This window comes from Chelonoidis abingdonii, chromosome 5 (genome assembly GCF_003597395.2).
Source record: "Chelonoidis abingdonii isolate Lonesome George chromosome 5, CheloAbing_2.0, whole genome shotgun sequence".
NCBI lineage: Eukaryota > Metazoa > Chordata > Testudines > Testudinidae > Chelonoidis > Chelonoidis abingdonii.
The window spans coordinates 81,033,312-81,055,708 of NC_133773.1; the positions used below are offsets into that span (position 1 = coordinate 81,033,312).

The window sequence follows — 22,397 nt, forward strand, 5'->3', positions numbered from 1 at the left end:
TCTAGGCTGGGCCCAATCCTTTCACCTGATACAGTTCTTGTTAGCTCCAGCTCAGGTGGTAACTAGGGGATTTCTCATGACTGGCAGTCCCCTTTGTTCTGTTCTGTCCCCTTTTATATCTTTGGCACAAGTTGGGAATCCTTTGTCTCTCTCTGGGTTTCCACTACAGTTTGAATGTCCACACTCATTTGTAATCCCAGATTATGAATTGTTGAACCTTGGGTCACATCTGTGGCTCCAGCATCTGCAATACATTACATGGGTCTGAGTCCAACCACCCATATCCCACACTTCCTAGCGCCATCCCAAAATGTTGCTGCTCTAGCCCTTTGTTGTTGCAGTGTGGTAAAACTTGGCTGTCTTGAGGACAAAGAAAGTCTCCTTTTGGGTCTGTGGGATACTTTTGGCAGAGCCCCAGAGCATGACTCCAGTGGGGCTGCGTCTACACTGCAGAACAACAGGGCTTGTACCACCTTGACTCAGGCTTCGATCCTCCACCCTGAGTCCAAGCCCTGGGTTAGCACAACTTGTGTATAGATGAAAAGGGTTTAGGCTTGTGCCTGAGTTTGAACCCTGGGCTTACGCTGCAGTGTAGACATACCTTAGAGTTAATTTCCAGACTTTTTAATGTTTGGGTTTTTCAACAATGTAGAATTTTTGTACAGAATGTGCTACATTGTAGTGAACTATATTGACAAGCACTTACATTGTTGACTTTTAAAAGTGTTTTATTTAGGAAATTTTACATAGGGGGCAATAGTCGTCCTTTTGAAAGTTATGACAAAACTACCCTTTAGTTCAGTGAATCAAGGATTGGGCCTACAATATGCAAAGTCCTTGGCATAATATAAAATTTCCTTGTGGCATCAAAAGGCTCTAAGATTCTGTGCTGTGATGGGAGAATGATACTCTGGCTCCACTATGCACCTGTTTGTTGTTGCAATTTTATAATGGAAAATATAATGGGAACTAAAAAATTGCCTGAGGCAAGTACTGGCCATTTTGTAATTACATACCAAAAAATAAGCAAACTGGCAGCTGACAAATCGGCAGATGATATGAGTTGCCTGTAATGGAGCCTCATAGAAAATGTGTATGTGTATCTCTGTATAAAGACAGATTATGACTGCTCCAGCAAAATAGTCTTCGTAGCTGGGGAGAGGGCTCAAGGAGTCTTTCCCACCCAACACATCAGTGCAGGGACTTGTGACATTGCACTCTGTATGATTTTATGAAAGTCTGCTGATGAGTGTAAACATAATGTAACTAAAATATGCTTTATGCAAAAGGTCTCTTGTAAGGCATCAATAAAAAGCTTATAATCTTCTGTGTGTGGTCATCCTATTTATATAAATGTATCACTCTTGTATCTAAAACTAGAAATATGAAATATAACTCTGAGGGCCTATTGTAACTGTGCAAAGTGTGGGCCATTAATGGTGGTTTGGAATCCTGATGGCTCCCATTAACCAGGACAATTGACTGTAGATGGCTCTGTTTTACTTGTAAGTCTTCCTGTATACCTGTGTGCTGGCAAGTGGGTAATGAAGTCTTACAGTGACATGTGATCATGTCATCTGAACTGGAATCCATCTTTAACCTGGTGCTTTTCCACTGAGAAGGAGGGGTGGGAACCCAGACAGGGACAAAGGATTCCTGCCTTATGCAAAAGATATATTAGTGTGTGGAACAGAATAAATTGGCTGCAATCATGAGAAATCCCCTATCTACCACCTCAGCTGGAACAAGGACTGTACCAGGGGAGAGGATTGTGCCCAGACTATGAAGGCATCCAGTCTGTGATAGAAGCTTATTGAAACATCTCTGAGGGTGAGATTTTATCTGTATTCAGTTTTCTTACTGTATTAGGTTTAGAGTTGCATGCTTTATTTTATTTTGCTTAGTAATTCACTTTGTTCTGTCTGCTATTACTTTCTGTATTTAATAAAATCATTTTTTATTTATTGATTAACCCAGAGTATGTATTAATACCTTGGAGTGGGAGGGCAAACAGCTGTGCATATCTCTCTATCAGTGTTATAGAGGGCAAACAATTTATGAGTTTACCCTGCATAAGCTTTATACAGGGTAAAACAGATTTATTTGGGGTTTGGACCCCACTGGGAGTTGGGCATCTGAGTGTTAAAGACAGGAACACTTCTTAAGTGGCTTTCAGTTAAGTTTGCAGCTTTGGGGCATGTGGTTCAGACCCTGAGCATGTGGAGCAGACTGGTGTGTCTGGCTCAGTAAGACAGAGTGCTGGAGTCCCAAGCTGGCAGGGAAAGCAGGGGCAGAAGTAGTCTTGGCACATCAGTTGGCAGCTCCAAGGGGGTTTCTGTGATTCAACCCGTCACAGGACCATTGTAATGTGGCTCTCTGTATGCAAAGAAGAGCATGGCTATAGTCTGGCCCTATGTCAGATATTGCCAGCAGTTACAATATGCATTGGAGGGAGAATGCTGTACTCTTATTCTACGGGTGTAGTGACTGGTGCAAGTGAGCATGCCATCCCCTGTTCCACCCCCATATCTGTAGAAGCATTTGGAGATGCCTAGAATATCTAAGCATAACAGTCCTTGTCATATACCACTTTTGAGTCGATGGCAGAACTCCCATTGACCATTTTGACTCTGTTTCCAGTCATCAGTACTCAGGCAATGCATCTTTTTCTTTCTGCCCCTCTCCTCAAAGCACCATTGAGGCACTTAGAGCCAGCATAGTGTTGTATATATAATTATCCTTTATATACAATTTGTGTCTCTCATATAAAATGTGTAGTTTACAATGTGTATTATATACTGTGCCAAAATTTACCAAGGATGGCTAACTCCATATTCAGGCTACATATCTAAGTGCCTAACTTTAGACATCCACATTTGAAATGTTGGCCTGTATACATAATATATCAAACAAGCAAAAGCTGCATACGTAGTCCATCTCCTCTAGTATATTCACTTAAACGCTAATAACGAAATAATAAAAGTGTTGTCACATGTACTGTATTTACCTGTAACAATGACACCATTACTATTGTTTTTTTATTTGCTTATATTATCAGTTTTTGTGAAAGCTGAAGCCACATAAAACTGCACATGGCGTGACTATTTAAAGTGGTGGCATGCACCATTGAGGTGTGCAGATCAGAACCTTCACGCTGTTCACTCACCAGTATGGATATCCTACTGTTATATTTACCTTCCTTCCCCCATCCACCCCTCCCCAAATTTTACTTCTGACATTTATTCACAATTGCATAAGTACCGTTTGATTTTGTGGCTAACTGTAGCAATTGATTTTCATTATTTATGAGTGTCATTGTCAGAATCCATTTACGATTCTGACTGAGATAAAATGGTTTGCAATAACTGATACGATCACAGCAATAAAATAATTAACTGGCACATTTAAAACCTGTCAAGGTCCAAGCGACATTAACTCTTCTGGCATTTCAGGAAATGTGCTATCTTCTGAGCCCACAAAACTTCTAATTTCTAATCTTTCCTTTCTTACTATATTAAGAAGAAGACTATAAAAGTAGATAAACATATACTTTTGATGTTCAAAAGAAACTTGACTGCTTTAAGGAAAATTAAGATGTCTGTCCAACTACAGCTACCAAAAAGTACTCCATGCACCCAGCAGCACAGCCAAATGTTTCCCTTGTTCCTAGAGCTTGGAGACTAGCACTACCATGAAATAGCTGGGAGCTGGAGTGGTAGAGCATTTTGGGTATTGCCAATGAACATGTCAAGTGTCTATATATCATAACATGTGTCTATAGGTTTCAGAAATAAAAGCAGGATGAGGACAGTCATTAAAAATAGCAGTAATTTTTGAGTGTCACAATTTAAACACTTTAAATTATTGAAGTGTCATGAGTTTATTATTCCTAATTTATTAATACAGTCATTTGGGATACACTTGTATGTCTCTGTCCCTGCACACCATCACCTTCCCTCCCCGAAACATGAGCTATTTTACAAAATATATTGGCTTTGTTTCATCAGTAAAATACCTAGAATATGTAGCAAAAGTCAAGAGGCTAGAAACACTGAATTTAATCAGGTGCTGTATTCTTGCACATATTTGAAATAAATGCGCACATTTGTTCGTCTTTACATTAAACTAAGTTAGAAGATTTAATAAAGACCAACTGAGCCCCTATTCCCATTTAATGAACAACTATTTTATTCATGAGGGAAGTCTTTCCTTTTGCCATGACAGGTGACATCTGGTTAGGAAAATATCCTGTTGTTTAGGACTCTAGCCAGGACAAAAAAAGATAATCTCAACAAGTACTTGTTATTGCTTTTACACTTTGGTAAAGCAAAAAAGTCTGTCATTTATATTTAATCCTTTTGATGTGTTGAATTGTCCTTTTTTAGTTTGCAGGTCATGTTATATTTCTTTCTTACCTTAGAACATTTCGGATGTGCTTAAGCATTTGACAAAGCAGTGCTAAACCACAGATTCAAACGGGGCACTTCAGAGTGCAAAAGAAAAAGAATTCACTACATCAGAACACATGTGGAGCTTTAACAAAACACCTTGTGTGATACCTGAGGAATTTGTACACTTTAAGAGTGTTTATTTTTAGGTTTTTAAAACATTTCTCACTTTTTCTTTTTGTTTTTCCCTTAATCAGGACAGAATTTTACCCTAAGGCAGTTAGGAGTTTGTGAACCAGCAACTCGTCGTGGACTGGCATTTTGTGCGGAAATGGGGCTCCCCCACAGAGGTTACTCTATCAGTGCAGGGTCAGATGCTGATACTGAAAATGAAGGAGTGATGTCTCCAGAGCATGCCATGAGACTTTGGGGCAGGGGGGTCAAATCAGGGCGCAGTTCCTGTCTATCAAGCCGTTCCAACTCAGCCCTCACTCTGACTGATACTGAACACGAAAACAAGTCCGACAGTGAGAATGGTAAGTTCTTATATGTGTATAAGTATATAATTCAACACTTTTTATTTTCTGTTTTGGTTGACGTGATATTTTTAAATTCAAGGAATGACCTTGAATAACGTATTATTTTCCCCAGGAAAAATCAATATTCAGTACCAGTCAATTAAATTGCATTACATACACCATGCAAATGGTGTATGTGATGTTTTAGCTATAATTTTGAAGAATTTAATTGCACAAAAAATAGAGATAAGTTAAAACTAATCTCAGACCATGTCACCTGTTATTTCTGTGGAATAGTGAAGCAAATGGTTATAAAGTTTATCCTCAAGGCCAGCTTGCAATCAAAGATGTCTTTGTAAATTCCTCTTGAAGACATCTCAAAGAAGTTGCAGAATCTTAGAATGGATGAGTGAGCACACAGAATAGTGTATTAACAGGGCTCAAGTGATTGAAGAACAAATTTGATCATGCTTTAAACTTATGAGTTGATGAGAGCAATTGAAATCATGGTAAAGAGGGGAGTGTGGCCTTTGATGTGCCTTGGGGACTGGATTACTGTGTAATTAAAATCCACAAAAATCTAAACAGCAATTTTGCATGTTGAAGGGAAGAAGTCTTTGTATATTAATTTTTTTTCAGCTAAGTGCATGAAAAGAGGTTAATATAAAATTTAATTATTTTAAAATAAAAAGTTTTTTAAAAATAATCTTACCCTACTTTTGGGTGGTTGAGCAGAACCTGGAATAGTGTTAATAATTAAAGTGCATCAGATATTAGAAGACATGTCCCTTTTAGCTTTCTTGTAGTAACTTTGTTCTAATATTTTCATAGGATTTTTAACATAACCAAAATTGCAGTATGCTGTCTTTATTCCATAAATGACCATATATAAGAAACATAAAGAGAAAATCTAGGTGAAGTGGGTACTGAGTACTGAGTAAAATGCAAACTAGAGAGGTAGTTATTTGACTGGATGTTTGTTTTATTAATTTACTAACTTGTTGGCTCAGCTGTGAAATAGAAAAGGCAATTGTATTGCTGTTTGCTCAGTTAAAACAGTGTCTCACTGTGGTAATAAGCAGTTTTTTATATCTCAGTGTCCTCGACCTTTTGCAAAAAATAGTCTGTCTTGATTTTAAACTAAAATCCATAGTATGTTCTTGTTGTAACTATTTATAGGAGTTCCCTTAATGTTGTAAAGAGGAAATCAAATCAGTATTTTGTTTTTATTCATACCAAATATTTTTTTCTCTTGTGATTTGTGGTTTAAATGAGGATTGTCAGACTCCTGTATGTAGGAGAAAATACATGATACAGTAGAGGAAGCCAAGGAATGCTTTCTTGTTCTTTCCTTGTTAAACAAGAACATTGAGGGGAGGGAAGTGAGTGTCTGTGATGGATGGAGTTCTTAATGGAATACTCTCTTTGTGTTGGACTTTCGATGTGTATCAAACGTGGAGAGTAAGCTGCTCTTTGTGGGGAAGATTTCATATCTCAAATTGGGTAGAGGAGATTTTCTTTGAGTTGTGCTTATTCCCTTATGTATCTGCCATCATGGAAGTTTAGACCTGTTGGGCTGCTCTTGTTGGCCATTGGTACTAAATTATCCAGAACCAGTGGTGAGCAGGGTGACCAGACAGCAAATGTGAAAAATCAGGGGGTGGGGGGGTAATAGGAGCCTATATAAGAAAAAGACCCAAAAATCAGGACTGTCTCTATAAAATTGGGACATCTGATCACCCTAATGGTGAGTCAGCGTAGTGATCTCCCTATTTAGTGGACCGGCCCATGCTGGAGCTCACTCCTTCTTAGTGGTTTGCCAGAGCTTAGGTTTTACAAACTTTAGAAAATCCTGTAAAACTTCTAGGTAGCCAGGCCTTCATTTAGCCAAAGAGGTCTACTTCAGCAGTGTTGTATTTTAGGATTTTTTTTTTTTATAAACCTTATATTTGTACCATTTATAAATTCTTAAATAAATAAAACCTGACAATATTATAAGTGGTTTCTACTCTTCTCTGGCTCCAATCATGAATTTAAAATCAGAATTGTGTTTTATTTTTAATGCATGAAATAACTGTGAATAAATTGGGAAAACATATTATTCAGCATTGGTAAAATGAGCGAAGCAGACTGTCTGATGTTTTAGATACTGCTTCAAAAAAGAGTTTAGTTACAAAAAAGGATTGCAGCTGATTTATTTATTGAGAGGGACGCCAACAGTCCAACTTAAGAAGGCACTAGAACGGCTGTGAGGCTAATGAAATTTTGATGGCTTGAACGTCCCATTGGGTTTCAAAACATATTTAACCTAGACCATGTTACAGGTCTCCATTTAAGAGGAGAAACAATGCAAGTTGTGATAGTTTATCTTCTTTGACATTTTGTTTCCACCAAATGTAGAAGATTCAGATTGAAGTGCATTTTTTAAAACACAGGGAATTCAATGTGTTAAATGTTCATGGTAAAATATAAATATAGTTTAAAATAAGGGGGGAAGTAATTCCTGTCATGACGCATGTTGAGTTTTTTTTTTTTGTGGCGAATCTAGAGTATCTGGTTTTGAGTGTAAATACTAATGATTCTGTCATTTATGCCTGCCAATTAATAACAGTCTTAGTAAAATATTGAAATGTGACAAATAAATGTGATTTGGCTCCCTAATGTAAGATTAAATTATGAGCTTGTCCTACAGATTTCAAGTCTCTTTGCTATCCCCATGGTGGTGGTAAAAAGACTGTGACTGAATTCCAAATGTTGGGTTTTTTTCGGTAGTATTTCTGTAGCTGTGTCAGTCCCAGGATATTAGAGAGACAAAGTGGGTGAGGTAGTATCTTTTATTGGGCCAACTTTGTTGATGAGATTAAAAGCTAATCTCTTTCACCAGCAGAATACTATCTCACCCACTTTGTCTCTAATATTTTTGTTTTACAAACAACTGCATTTGTATCCCAAATATGCACTTGCAAACCAGATTAGGAGAAAGTTTATGATTTTCAATATGTTATAAAGCAAGAGCTCTAAAACATCGTGACATATTTCCCTCTTCCACAATCATAACTATGGACCCAGTCCTGCAAGTACTTACTGTGAGGCATAAATAATCCCGTTGACTTACTGTCATAAGTAGGCCACATTCATGGGACCTTTCATGATAGTAAGCACTGTGACCCTTAGAAAAGGTTTGCGAACTTGGGCTTAAGTGTGCTACAGTTTGTATGCAATTTGTACTTTTTGGCTCTCCCCTTAAAAAACTGGGAATAAGAGCTTGGTTTTCATTCTCAGCTGCCATTTCCTCCTCATCCCACTTTTTTAACTCTGTTGTGCACACTACCTCTTGGAGACTGTAGTGGTTGGCCCCTAACTACACGTCCCCAAGGATGGTGCCTCTAGCCTCTACTAGCTAAAAATAATACCAGATCAGAGTCTTACCCAGCCTGGTGTTATATTACTTAACTACCCAATCTCATTAGAAGATAATTTAAATGTTGCAAGCTGTTTGCACAATGGAAAAAGTAATTCCCTGAAGACATTATTTTTGACTTACCAGGGTGTTAGCAATATACCTATTTCTAAGACCCCACTAATGCCACACTAATTCATGCATAATATTGGAAGGATTAAGAGCTTTAGTCACAAAACAATGCTGTTAGAGGATTAAACTGCAGAATTTTAAGTAAACTGGTAGCATACCCTATAGACACCAGCATTTTTCAGGAAACCTTTTAATCGTTTTCCAAGCACAGTGGAAGATGTTCATTCTTTCCTCATTGTCATAGGTGATTGTTGAATGAATAAAGCCGAAGAAAGGTATTTTCTTTCCTCTTGATGGAAGGTTCTTATTTCAGTTCTACATATGACTTTTTTAGAAAGAGATTACACTAGGTTGGTTATGTCAGCCCACCAGAAGAAGGATTGAGTCTTAAAATCACATCCACTAATCTGGGAAACCTACCAACAACAAGTACAAACGGGTGAGTTGGTTGGGATATAGTGAGTATGCATATTCATGTCATGCTGTTCCTCTGCTCACCCTGCAGGATCTTTTGGAGCCAAAAGTGTGATTGAAATGAACATGTTCTTTGCTCTTTACAGTTTCATTCTCCAGATGGTTCATAGGAATGGAGCCAGCACAACATACATGCATGCATTCCTTCACGTTATGTACATGCCTAGGTCAATGAAATATGTATGTGGTTTGCTTGTTCTACTAGCTGCAGCTTTGAAATTGTTGCAGCCCTTCTTTTGGAGGACTATGAGTGATTTTTGTTTTGCTAGTATGCTTTCTAAACTACTACGGCACCAGTTTAAAATCGGAAAATATTATTTTAGAGATGTGGGAAAGGAGATTATAGATTTTATCATATCCAGGATTAACTCCAAAACCAATCTTTGTGATTCTCCTTTCCCAAAGAGAAAACAGAATAAATATAATTAACCAAGCCATAGCTTAAATTTACAACATACACTAGCAGAAGGGGACACACTCTAGGTCCAGGAGCTGCTTGTTATATAATCTCTGTGGTATACACATAACATGACAGAAGAGCATGGCATAAATACCTTTTATAGGGTGACAGACCAGTTTTAGGTCTATCCATCTTAACAATATCTTTTTCAAATTCCTTTTTGAACCTCTGCAAGAGAGAAAGCAAAATGCCTATTTTTTCACTTTTAGTGTTAACCCATAAATATAATATGAAATATAACCTCATTCTGTGCATCTCTAATTCTAATAAGATTCTGTTGTATAACAATAAAATAATTCTGAATTTAATCTTATTATTTATGAGGTTTTCTCAAAAGTCATTATGATGTCTGGAATTTATTGTTTTATTTACATATAATACTGTGTATTCTCAGATGATGACAGAAATGCCAAAGGTAACCTGCTGATGTCTTGCAGAAGACAGCCTAATAAACTAATTGTATTTCTTCTCTACACATGCTTTTTCCTGTTCTTTAATGAAAGTTTTCAAGACTGATATGAGACTGAACTATATTATTGCACATTTTATTTTAAAATGGGCCATACTAACTGGAATTATTATATACTACAAGTTGAGAAAATAGAGACTGTAGGACTTTTGCTATGAAAGTTACTGTAATATTAGCATTTGCATTTAGATGCATTCTTCTAATCATAAATCACTTCCAGAGAACTTTTGGCATATTTTCCCTCTTTTTGACTGAAGTAAACTACAAAAAATTTGTTTCTCAAGTCCACTGAACAAAATATGTTCTACGAACAAAGAAATCTTTTTTAAAAAAGCCCTGATATCCCATTTTTGTGTAAGTTGTAACTGTCCCTTTAATTGTGGGGTTGCAAGAAAAGCAAAGCATGCTGTGCACATATCAAAACTGATGATGTGTGCTGTTTTGATTTTGAATGTGTTTTTGATGTCCTTGAAAAATCACAGTGGTAGCAGTAAAATTGCTTTAATTAATGAATTGAAGAGCAACAAATCTGCTGAATCAGGCTTATTGATGTAATTATCACTGGAATAGAAAGGAAAAAAAATCTGTCAGAGCTCTGGGACTTTATTTTGGTTGTTGTCATTTGAGAGATATTTAAGTACTTTGGAGAAATTTATATCTTATAGTTTACAGAAACATTGCTTTTATTTGCTAACAAAAGTAATATTTGATATCCAGACACCATCTTGTGTGTGTGTGTGTGTGTGTGTGTGTAATCAAAATAATGGAAGGTTCGGTTAAGAAATAGAGATGCTGATACACAAGTTTATGTCCATCCTTTGTTAAATATCAGGTTTTAAACTAGCAATGTGCAATGAGATTCTGATTTAAAGTCACAGATTATAGTCACAATCACTCTTCGGTGGTGTGATCCTGAAAGGTAACCAAATAATTTTTCAACCTTATGAATTAACCTGCCATTTCATTCCTGAGTATCAGGAATGATCATAAGCATCAGCCCTTCTGTCCAGGACAAATTCCAAGTTGGGTAATTACATTCTGATTGCAGCTGGTCGGGAATTCTTTGAATTTTTTTGACAGAAAATACTGATTTGGCAAAACCAGAATTGTTTGTGTGAAAAGGTCGATTTTGTTGAATTTCCCATTTTGAAAAAAATGTAATTGTTTTTGAAATTGTTGGACTGTCCCATTGCCATATTTTCTAAAGTTCTTTTTTTCAGATTGAAACAGCTTTTCTTTTTGAAAGAACTGTTTCCCATCCAGCTCTGCTTCTGAATGCCTCAATGTCTTCCATAGTTTCCATTGCATGTGCCCCATTCTCTCTCAAATTGTTGTACAGTGTTGCTGTATACAGTTAACTGTTACATTCTCATGTCTGCCCGTGAGTGTTCATATTTGAGTCTTGAATAAAGAGAGGTGACCAAAAGGCTGATCCAAACTCCATTGAAGCCAGTAGGCTTTAATTAAGCGCTAAGTGTATAGAGTAGTTTGTGATTCTGTAAAGCACTTTGAAGCTTTCAAAAGGTTAATTAACCTCTTATATAAAAAGGATTAGTTTATGTAGTTACAAAAGTAATCATGCAAGAGTTGGGACTGAAAAGGAATAATAGTGTAAACTATAGAACTCATGAGAAATTTTTGAACAATGTTTTTTAATTGTTTCTCAAGTCCAGGGTGGAATTTAGAGAGGGAGACCCACCCTAGAACCACCAATATAACCTGATGGTTAGGGCATTCACATGAGATGTTGGAGACCCAGGTTTAAGTCTCCTGTGCTGCAGAGTGCTGGTAGTGATTACTGCACATGTACTAATTACAGAAGCTACATTTAAAGACTTATGTAATGGCTGAACAGGAGACATAGAAAACCTCCTTTTTCTCCACTATAATCAAGAGACTTGGATTCTGTTTCTGGCTCTGCCACTGGTCTACTGTGTGATACTGGACATTCACTTTACCATGTCTCGGTCTTCCTATCTGCAAAATGAAGATAATGATATTTACCTACCTTTGTAAAGTTCTTTGACATTTATGGATGAAAAGCACTATATAAAAGTTGAATATCATTATGGTGTCTATGAGGGCCTGTGAGCTGGTACAGACTCACCCGGCGGCGCCTTCTGCTGGTTGTCCTCAGGAATTAGCTCTTCAACTCAGGAGCGCCCTCTGCAGGCTGGTGATATGCTTGCCGTTGGCCCCCATGTCCCTCCCAGGACCCCAGTGCTCTTATGTCAGGGTTCTGCCTCCTGCAGTGCCCCACAGTCTTATTGGGTTTCCCCACCCCAGGGGAACCCCACCCCATCCCCACATTGCCTCAGTTGTGGCTACTGCCAGTCTCTGTTTAGCCCCTGTGCCCTGGGGCGGACTGCAGTGTATCAGCTGATCATCACAGGCAACAAGGGGTTTGGACTGGCTGCCCCCCCTGCAAGCCCACTACTTAGGAGGCCTCAAACTAGGCCCTGCAGCCTGGGGAGTTGCTGGCCTAGGGCTTCCCAGTTCCTAAGGCCTTCCCCCAGCCCTGCCTCACTCTAGGTCCCCTGGGTGGGTTCCCCCAGCAGCCAGGCCTGTTTCCCTCTCAAGTCAGTGAGACTGCTCCTTCTGGCTTCCCTGGCCTTCTTATAAGGCCCAGTTGCTTAGTTTGGGGGTGTGGCCCCATCTGTAGCCACTTCCCCCAGTCAGCCAGGGTTTTACTCCCTTGTGCAGCCGTAGCCCTCTGCAGAGCTTTTCCAACCCCTTCCGGGCTGGAGTGAGTGTTCACCCCGCTACAGGGCCCAATGAACGAGCCTATACTCCACCCTGGTCCCGAGGGCCGCCAGGGATATCAGCTGGCGGCTCCTTCCTGGGGCCGTGAGCACGGGCGTGTATTTGGTGCAGTTTACCCCTGCCCCAGACACCTGCCCCTTCTGCAGCCTGAGGGAGACCCTGGCGTATGTTTACTTAGAGTGTGCCAGGTTGCAACCCCTATACCAGCTCCTCACGAATATACTGTTGCGTTTCTGGCTGCACTTTTCCCCTCACCTCCTTCTCTATGCACTCCCTATCTGTGGCCCCACACAGTCACGGGACCTCCTGGTCAACCTCCTCCTAGCCCTGGCTAAAACGGCCATCTTCAAAACCAGGGAGAGGAAGTTGGCCAATGGAGACTCCTGTGACTGTGGGGCTTGTTTCCGATCCTCTGTTCATGCATCCGGGCAGAGTTCCTCTGGGCGGCGTCCACTGGCTCCCTTGAGGCCTTCAAGGAGCAGTGGGCGCTGTCCGGGGTTCTCTGCTCAGTGTCCCCATCAGGCTCCCTTCTTTTGACCCTCTGACCGCACTCCTGTCCCTCTTCTTTTATTAGTTGTCCCCCAAACACAGTTGGGTTTTCAGGTCCTGTAGATCCTCCCCTTAGGCTGGGGGGGATCCTTAAGCAGTGGGCTGGCTGTTGCCCACCCACTTCCTGGAACCCAATAGGTACTGGGCCCAATGAACAATAGTAGATAGCCTGGTGAACCTGGGCTTTGGTTGCTCTGAAATGGAACTGAATATTTCTTGTTGTAGGGAGTTTTCTGTGTAGTCTGGAAATAGGATTGACTAAATTCAGATTGGATTGGCCACAATTGTCATTAGTAGAACCAAGTCAGGAGGAATAAGCCTAACCCAACTTTTCTTGCTGAGTTTCAGACAATTCCTTTGACGTCATCTGAATGTGCTAGGGACCTGTAAATTAGACCCTAATCCTTATGATGGTAAAATCTACAGCAGAAGATATGGGTTCTTTTGTGGAGATTGTTAGAGTCCCTCCCTACAAAGGCAACCTAGACTGGCATCTCTCAAGGCCCCTGTTCAAGAAACTATATCTTAATGTTGGTCTGTTACTTCCCCAATGGCCAGAAATTGGAGCTTGAATGTGAGCAAATTTTTGTTGAGGCTCAGATGAGACAAGATGGAAACAATGATAACAGGCAAAGAGAAACACTTGGAGAAGGTGGCAGGATTGATACCTTTCCCTGTTATTGACAGTAGATGCCAAAGGTATGCCTGTTAACATGGTTTTTTATATCTATAACTCTTCTGGATTCCTGGATTCTCCTAGAGTCTCACATGATTTCAGTGACTGAAATAGCTTTTTGCTATCAGGGTTTGGTTAGAAAATAGCACCAAATTCTCTTTGGTATAGACTTTGCTACAGTCAGTCCTCCCTCTGACTTTCTGATTGCATTGTGTAGGGAGCACTCAAACTGCAGTCAGCAGGGAATTCTGCAGCTCACTTGCTTAGCTGCTTTATCTACAAAGAACATATTTCACTTATTCTTCATTTAATGGATGTACTTGCTTTTTATTTGCTTTCAGTACAGTGCAAGGAGGTTTTTAGTGTATAAAACTCGATACAGTTGGGTCCTGTGAGCTTGTGGCAGTTGATATCAGATTAGATGTGTGTGCTAACAGTCCATGGATTTACATTGTTAGGGAATAGGCACAGGCTGTTGTCAATTAAGGTCCCTCAACTTTGTGATCAGTTCCTGCCAGAAGTCCGCCAAAGCTGCCGTTTATTGACCCTAGGGCAGGATGGAAGGCTAATTGAGCCACACAGGCTTTTTAAGTGTGGGGAGGCTGTGATACTATTGTACTGTCGAGCCCTTTTGGTTAGTGTCAGTGGTGCAAGTAAGCCGGTATGGTCAGGTATGCTGTACCATTAAGACATTTACTGCCAGTACCACATACTGCAAAATATATTTTCAGAACCGCAAGGCTCTCCTGGGAACTGAAGTGGTGAAAGGAGAAGAACGTGGAGCTGCTGCTCCCAGGAGCCAGTATCCCATGCCGGCAGCTCCTCTGGTGTGGCAGTACCATCCCCAATCCTTCCACACAGCTGCCTCTACTGTCTGGGGTCTGTACAGCCACACCAAGGGAGAGGGCTGGGGGCAGTACAGCTGCGCCAGAGGAGCTGCCGGTGCAGGGAGCTGGCTCCTGAGAGCAGCAGCCCCACATTCTGCTCCTTTTGCCACTGAGGTTCCTGGGAGAGACCTGTGGTTCAGCGGATACCAATTTCTGTCTGCAGATATCCGCATCCTCAGGTATAAATTTGTATCCACACAGGACTCTTGTCACGGAACATTTTTTGGGGTGGGGATGGCACCATACCAGTAAGAGTTAAAATCTACACCACTGCACCACTGGTCAGTATTAATATGTCATGTCTTATTTTTAAGCGTTAAGTGGTGTTTATTCCCATTTTTACAGCTATAGAGTGATATCTGGGTCCTCTCAAAAAATCAGCAGGCCTACAACCTCTTTTTCCCTGCAGAATCCAAACGAATGCTGGGGTGGGTAGGTGTTGAGGGGAAAATTCAAGGACAAACTTCAAAACCTCAGGTCGGTTTGCATTTTTAACGTTAATGCTTTCTCTCGCATTTCCCTTCTCTTTTTAATTGAAAACTGAAGTTAGCACTGGCAAAACTGAGCATGCCCTATAGCCACAGGCTTTGTGGTTCCTAGAGGCCAGCTCTATGAAGCTGGGAGACGTGACCAACTTTGTTTTCTCTGCATCAACTAAACTTAATATCTGGATGTTTAGTACAAACAGCCAAAAGAATTTCATAAAAATGTTTCAGGAACTGGTAGCTATTAAGTAGGGGAATTGATAGTCTGTCCCTGTTGCAAAAAGAGAGACTGAAATAATATTGTATTATGGAAAAAAGGTTTTGTCTTTTTTTAGAAAGCAAAATGAGCAATGCAAAACAGTATTTCTATCTACCGTCCCAAAATTCCAACGGATATGTCTGCTTGTACCAGACCTGTAACATGATAGGCAGACCCCACACAAATGGTGAGGGCAGACTCCTGTATTTAATTCTATGTAGTACATTCCCCTGAATAAGGAAAGTCCTGCCCCATCATGTCATATTCCCCACCTATACTGGATATGGAGCAAACTGAAAGCCCAAGTCATTGCTGTCCCAGTATTGTGGGAATGACTATTGCTTATTAAAAATATTATCCTGAATGTCACCTAATGATGATATCTCTGAGAGAAGACAAATCAGCAAATTACTAGTTTTCTTTTCCCGTTGTCTTATACTGTCAACAGATAGCTTTTCCCACACACTCCCTTAACATTACCCAACTCCTCCCTCTGCCCCATAAATTTCCCCTTTCATAGTGGTATGAGAATACTAATCAGCTCTCAATACTGAAGAGATTTGTTATACCTGCAAGCTTCACTACGCTGCCATTCCTGCTTGTCATCCTGATGCTTTCAAGCCAGTTTCAGTATATCTCTCTGTCATTCAGCCTGCTGTCTCCAAGTTATCAGCAGATGGTCATAGTTGCTTACGTATCATCCTCCCACACATCAGTTTGCGGTGATCTTCCCCCTGCCTTCACTGATGCCATCATTATGAATGGACCCACCTATACTCCACACTGCAGCATTATTCACTAAGATGCCAGGAATTTTGCAGGGCCTTGGGCAAGAGCCATTGTTTTCTTCCTCTGCAAAATGTATTAGAAAGCTCTGAAACAGTGTCCCGATAGATTGCATTGGTGGCCTTCCTGCCAGCTCCTCTCTTCCCATTGTCTTTCCTATCTCAGCCTATGAAAAAACTTGGAGGCTGAAATACTCTGTTTTGTGGCCTCAGAAAAAGCAACTAGATTGCTGCTCTGCAGGCTTTTTAATCTCTGTTTTTGCTTGCAAAAAAGGCTTTTCTGCCTTGTCTTCACTATTTACAGCAACGTTAGCCCTAAAAGGTGGGATACTGTCTGTTTCTGGCAAACCTCCCCTTTTTTTCTTTTAATTGGAATCATGGCCTACCAGGTAAGAAATGATTTCCCTCAACCACTCCCCCATTAAATGCCTACATTTAAAGTAAATTATTTTTGTTAATTTTTTAAAATTAATCTTCTTTGAAGGTATAAATAGCCTCTAAAACCACCTAAAAGTAGGAGAGTATTGGATTGTCTATACTCCCTATAACAGTATTACACAATACTTGAAGTCAGTGAAGCTCAGTGCAGGAGTCCACCCGCATGGAGGAGCTTGCAGTGCAGTGAAGCATCTCTGCTTTTTTTTTTAATTTATATATCGAATCTATATGCCATGTAGATATATACACATAGTGAAGACCTTTACCTGTATGCGCAAAAGTGAGTGTTTTGAAACCTAGGCTGTGTAGTATAATTTTATATCGAATAAGGATGACTAAAATTTGTAAAGTGATGCTCAAGAATATATATTGTTGCACAAAGTAAGCACTTACCAGATGAATCTGATTTATAATGGTATTCTTTATGGGAACACACTTGACTAGGGTGTGGTGGCCGCGACCTTCCCTCTGTTCCCTCTGACCACCTGTGGCAGCAAGATGGAATCTGGCCAATGTCTGTCTTGCTAGTTCTTAGCTTTGCCTAACCCTTCTACAAACTTTATGAATTTCTTCAGAACTCTTTTGATTACCTTGATTTTAGACCACTGTGATTATATTGACCTGATCAGAATAATGATGGCTAAAAGCCCTGGTACTGAGAATATCATACAGGTTGGTGCCACCCGTAGAAGAAGTGTGTTCATTTTGCCATCATCGGGGCATAATGGTGAGAAGAAATGGTCCTTGCCAGCTTGTCAGGACTGGCACTGGACTGAATGATATCCAATGAACCAATTAGTCATACGGTATGTCACCATGGGGTTACTGGTGTCCACCATTTTAGGCACTGAGAAGCCAGTCTCCACTGCACTTGAGTAAGAGGTCACTCTTCCTTTCAGTGTCTCTGATTAGAATGTCTACACTAGAATATTATGTTGGGAGGAACAGGATCCCGGGGTAGAATAATATTAGTACCCCACTATCGCTGCCTGTGGACCTCTTGTCTAAATACCCCGATGATTCAATATCCTCAGCACTGGTACTGGTCCCTGATGACTTCTTGTATGGCTCACCATAATGCTAGAGAAAGAAATGACATTGATATGAGAGAAAACCTACAAGTTATTTGACATCCTGTCAGCTTCTGGTACAGTCAGGTTTTGCTCTCCTCATATATTGGGGATTGCTTAATGCAGGTGAGGCCTTGTGTCACAATAACTTACAATGTGGAATGGGCTGGAAGAGATTTCAAGAACCTCCAGTAAGATATGAGTACTTTTATACTCATCCCAACCGAGTCGTCTTAGTCATGTCATGTCAGTGGTACAGAAGAAATGACTTGACTAAAAAGTCTGACTCCTCTGCTTCCATAATGCCATCCATGTCCCATAGTAAGTATCTCATATTCATAGTGAAGTCCAACCATTATCAATACAGGGTTGTTCCTTGTTGACTCTCCATAGCACCAAGAGTGTTCACAAAATGCCTGCCAATTGTAACAGCACGTTTAAGAAAAGTAGGAATCCATGTCTACCTGAAATTGGATGATTACCTGAATAGAGGCAGGTCCTTGATAGAGTTCAAAGATGTGTGATTGACTCCAAAGGTCGACTCCTACCTGCCAGAGGTTGCTGACTATGACACTGACACATCAGGAACAAGCTGTGTTGCCCACCTTAACCACTTACAGATGCAATGAATATGGTGTCAGGGCTACCTATGATTACATATAAACATTCTCAAGCTGAGAGCTATCAGACTAGCCTGCACAGCGTTCCTGCCTGTTCTGTATGAGTCCATGGGGAAGATCCTGCGTAATGAGAGTAATGGCATACCATTAGCTTTGGAAATGCTGTCAAAGCATTTCTACCAAACCAATGAATGTTTGATCACTAATTCACTTTGTTTCTGTCCTTAGCCAATTTGGACTGTATGATTTGGAGGTTGTCCCTCTGTGTCATTTTTGGAGACTTTGTGCATAACATGGCAAATTGTGTTAAAACAATAACGTAGAAAAGTAATATATAATAGCTAATCTTTGATTTCCAAACTTCAAAAAAGTAGTGATATATCATTCTTCAAGAGATAAGTATTGTGTAGCATGTAGGAAGTATTGGTATGTAATGATATTTTGTGTTATACAGTTCACACTGTCTGTAGGCCGCTAAAGGTGGAGTAGTTATGATGAGCTCAAATAATAGCATCTAAAATCAGTATACTAGAAGCAGTCATATAATTAGGCCTATAAAATTGAGAGGGCAATAAAATGTTGAATTCCATAAATACAGTTAATCTCTGCCATTTTCAGTATTATGGAGGAATTTAGTTTAATGATGTATATGAGCTACTATAAGGGTATTTGTATCTTCTCTACTTTATCAACACTGATTGTTTGGGGAAAAAGTGTTTTCTAGAAGGCTTCATGCTCAGGCCTGAGAAAGTGAAGCAAACTCATTCCAACCTTAATACATTGACAATGTAATGAAAGAAGCGGTGGGAGAGAGAAAGCAGAAGGAGAGAGGTAGCGAGTGCTGCTGACAGAGGAGAAGTTAGGGATAGTCTACATTAGAAAAAAGTTGCACATTGCTGCAGACCCCTAAAATATGTGCACTTAAACTCATTTAAACCTGACTTCAACTGTTTTTGTTTAATTCAGTAATTTATTGACTTAAATCAATACAGGTCAGGTTTAAGTCAGTCTTTATATTAGGGGATTGCACCGGTGTAACTATATCCATTTAAAATAGTTTAGTTGCACGGGTGTAACTTCTTTAATGCATATCAGTCCTTAGAAAAGGAGCTAGGAGAATAATGGAGAGAAGAAAAATTGAGAGAATGAGGAGTGATACATAAAAAGAGTGGGGGAAAGGGCAAAGATGTTTGGAAGGGACATCACATACCTCCCTCCACTACTGTCAATATTAAAATTGGTTAAAAAAAATATTTCCCCTCAAAGTAGCATATCCACAAAAATGGTGCTTAAAGAAGAGCAAAGAGGAGAAGATCATTCAGCTCTTCCTTGACCTGTAAAGCCAGTTTCTTTGTCAGCTTAGTACTAATATTTCTTATGGGACCTGGTAAATAAATAATTTTTGTGTTTAGAACTATATATAGAAACATAAATCACCTGCATTTTTTCTGTAATTTTGTTTCTTCCTAATGGTGCTATGAGGAACAATTTATCCAGTCAATAAACAGAATTATGTCTCTCAAAAAAATTAAACATATTTTATTGTCAATTTGTCTGAGAGGCTTTTTTTTCTGCTTCCAAAGCTGGAGATGAAGTGAAATACCTTCTGTAGACTAAGACATTAAGCATTTAAAAAATGTCAGGGTTGTAGTCATTAAAAACTTTAGATGACAACCAAATTAACTTGAAGCAGGTCACATTAGCGGAGTGAAAGGTACATAAAGCTCTAGCATTACCATTGTAGCATCCATAGCTCCTCAAATGGTTCAATATTTTTGCATTAGGAGATAAAATTACTGAGTGCTGGATCTTGTTTCTCAGATACATCAACAAATTATAGTATGTGTTCAGAGTGGTTTCAAAGAAACTGGATTTGAGGGCATTCTTGCCAAGTTTAGAGGAAGGGTAATGCACTACTTACTGGGAACCAGAGTTTCAAGTCTGCTGCTTTCTATGCCGAGATGGCATATATTGTGAGCATTACAGATGTGGTGTTTGCAGCTTCTGAAGAGAGTTTGCCATGCTGTACATTTTGGGATTTGCTTAGTTTCTGGTAGGGATTTTGCTTAATTCCCTGCAACTCAGTACAGAAGACATTAGGGTCTCACGAGAATGGACTCTAACAACATTCTTACTGGAATCAGAACAGTGCTGTGCCAGAAAGGAACACTTTCCAGACAAAACAGTGGTTGGGACTGAGGCAGAGAAAGTCACAACTGGTGCCTTTCTTTGGCCATTTTTTTAGGTCTCTGACTCCCTGATGGTCTAGTGCACTGGTTCTCAAACTTTTGTACTAGTAACCCCTTTCAAATAGCAAGCCTCTGCATACGACTCCCCTTACAAATTAAAAACACTTTTTTATATATTTAACACCATTATAAATGCTGGAGGCAAAGCGGGGTTTGGGATGGGGGCTGACAGCTCATGACCCCCTACGTAATAATCTTGCGACCTCCTGAGAGGTCCGATCCCAGCTTGAGAACCCCAGGTCTAGTGGGATATCTCTCAGCATCTTTCCATCTGTTGGTATGGCTGTGATGGAGCTGTAATTCAGTGCAGGCAACACAGTGGCTGTTGAATTTCAAAAAGTATTTAACTACCTCTTTGCATCAGTCTCAGGTACTCAGGCAGTTTGCCAACTAGAAGCATTCTCCACACCCATTATGGTCTCTCTTAACATCAAACCAAGAAAAGTAACATTCATGAAAAAGTGGTACAAGACCTTGTAGAGAAATAATTTTATCATCGCTATTATTTCTTTGAAATAACGTGTTTGTTGTTTCTCACCTGCTCGGGATTAGTTGTGAAGAATTTCACCTCCTAAATAATATTTTTTAAGAAATATCATGTACAGTGAAAATTTGCAGTTGTTCTTCGAATGATTGCACATGTCCATTCCCAAGTACGTGTGCGTGCGCCCCAAGCACAGTCACTGGAAATTTTTCCCTTGGTGGTTTCCATTGGTATACATTGCTCTGGCGCCCTCATGCCATGTGCCCATAGCGCTGGCATAAATGATCTGGCCAGCGCCACACCCCCTTAGTTTCTTCTTACCATCCATGAAGGTCACTGAAACTGTTCTCCTTTCCCTTGAAAGTTTCTCAGTGGACTTTATCTCTCTGGTATCCGAGGGGTAGCCGTGTTAGTCTGGATCTGTAAAAGCAGCAGAGAGTCCTGTGGCACCTTCTAGACTAGCAGATGCATTGGAGCATGAGCTTTCCTGGGTGAATTGACATGCATCCGACGAAGTGGGTATTCACCCACAAAAGCTCATGCTCCAATATGTCTGTTAGTCAATAAGGTGCCACAGGACTCTTGGCTGCTTTATCTCTCTGTTATTTGTGTATTGTTCTCAGTGTAATTGTTAAGTCTTAGCTGTTAGTTTCTCCAGATTTTAGCAGACACTCATCCACTCCCAGTACCGAGGCATGCCTCGGTCACTGGGCTTCAAGCCTTGTGCCACTTGTAACAAGGCTATACCCCTAAGCAACCTGTACTTCAGTTGCCTTAAGTGCTAGGGTGAGGGTCATGTTGGAGGTCGTTGCAAAATTTGAACACTTCAAGCCCCATACCAAGAAGGGTAGGGAGGCTAGGTTGAAGTCCTGGCTGATGGAGGCAGCGCTGAGACCTTCCTCGAAGCCATGTCAGTCAGACTCTGCACCAAGCCCCTCAGTCTTGGTGAGAAGGCGTGCTCCTCCCACTTTCCGCGAGGCACGGCATCATTCACCATTCCTGGTCCTGACAAAAAAGCAGGAGAAGCTGCTGATCTAGAGAGGATGTTCTCTGACCCCAAGGATTACCAAGCACGGGCACCAGAGCAGAGTGTGTCCTGCGTCAGGCCAGTCCTTGGCTCTGGCAGCTCAGCAGTTAAAGCCATTGTCTCCAGCCCCTGAGTGGGCTGTGATACAGCATGGCCAGAGGGCAGCATAAGAGTGTTAGCAGGGGGCCTTATTCCCTGCCAAGGGAGGAAGGTTTGCTTTAGATTAACTAGAACAGCTGTGGCCAATTAGAGCACCTGACTCCA

The 22,397-nt window shown here is 40.3% G+C and overlaps 1 protein-coding gene across 10 annotated transcripts in view; it reads left to right on the plus strand.

Moving 5' to 3' along the window:
• Positions 1-22,397, plus strand: part of TENM3 (teneurin transmembrane protein 3) — a 704,125-nt gene that overhangs the window by 243,320 nt on the left and 438,408 nt on the right. For 7 of the 10 annotated variants that reach the window (XM_032780127.1, XM_075066391.1, XM_032780134.1 and 4 more), the window contains exon 3: positions 4,646-4,924. The exons of the other annotated variants lie outside the window; for them this stretch is intronic. In XM_032780127.1, coding sequence (XP_032636018.1) covers positions 4,646-4,924 — 279 coding nt within the window. The remainder of the gene's footprint in view (positions 1-4,645; positions 4,925-22,397) is intronic. 10 annotated transcript variants of the gene reach the window in all.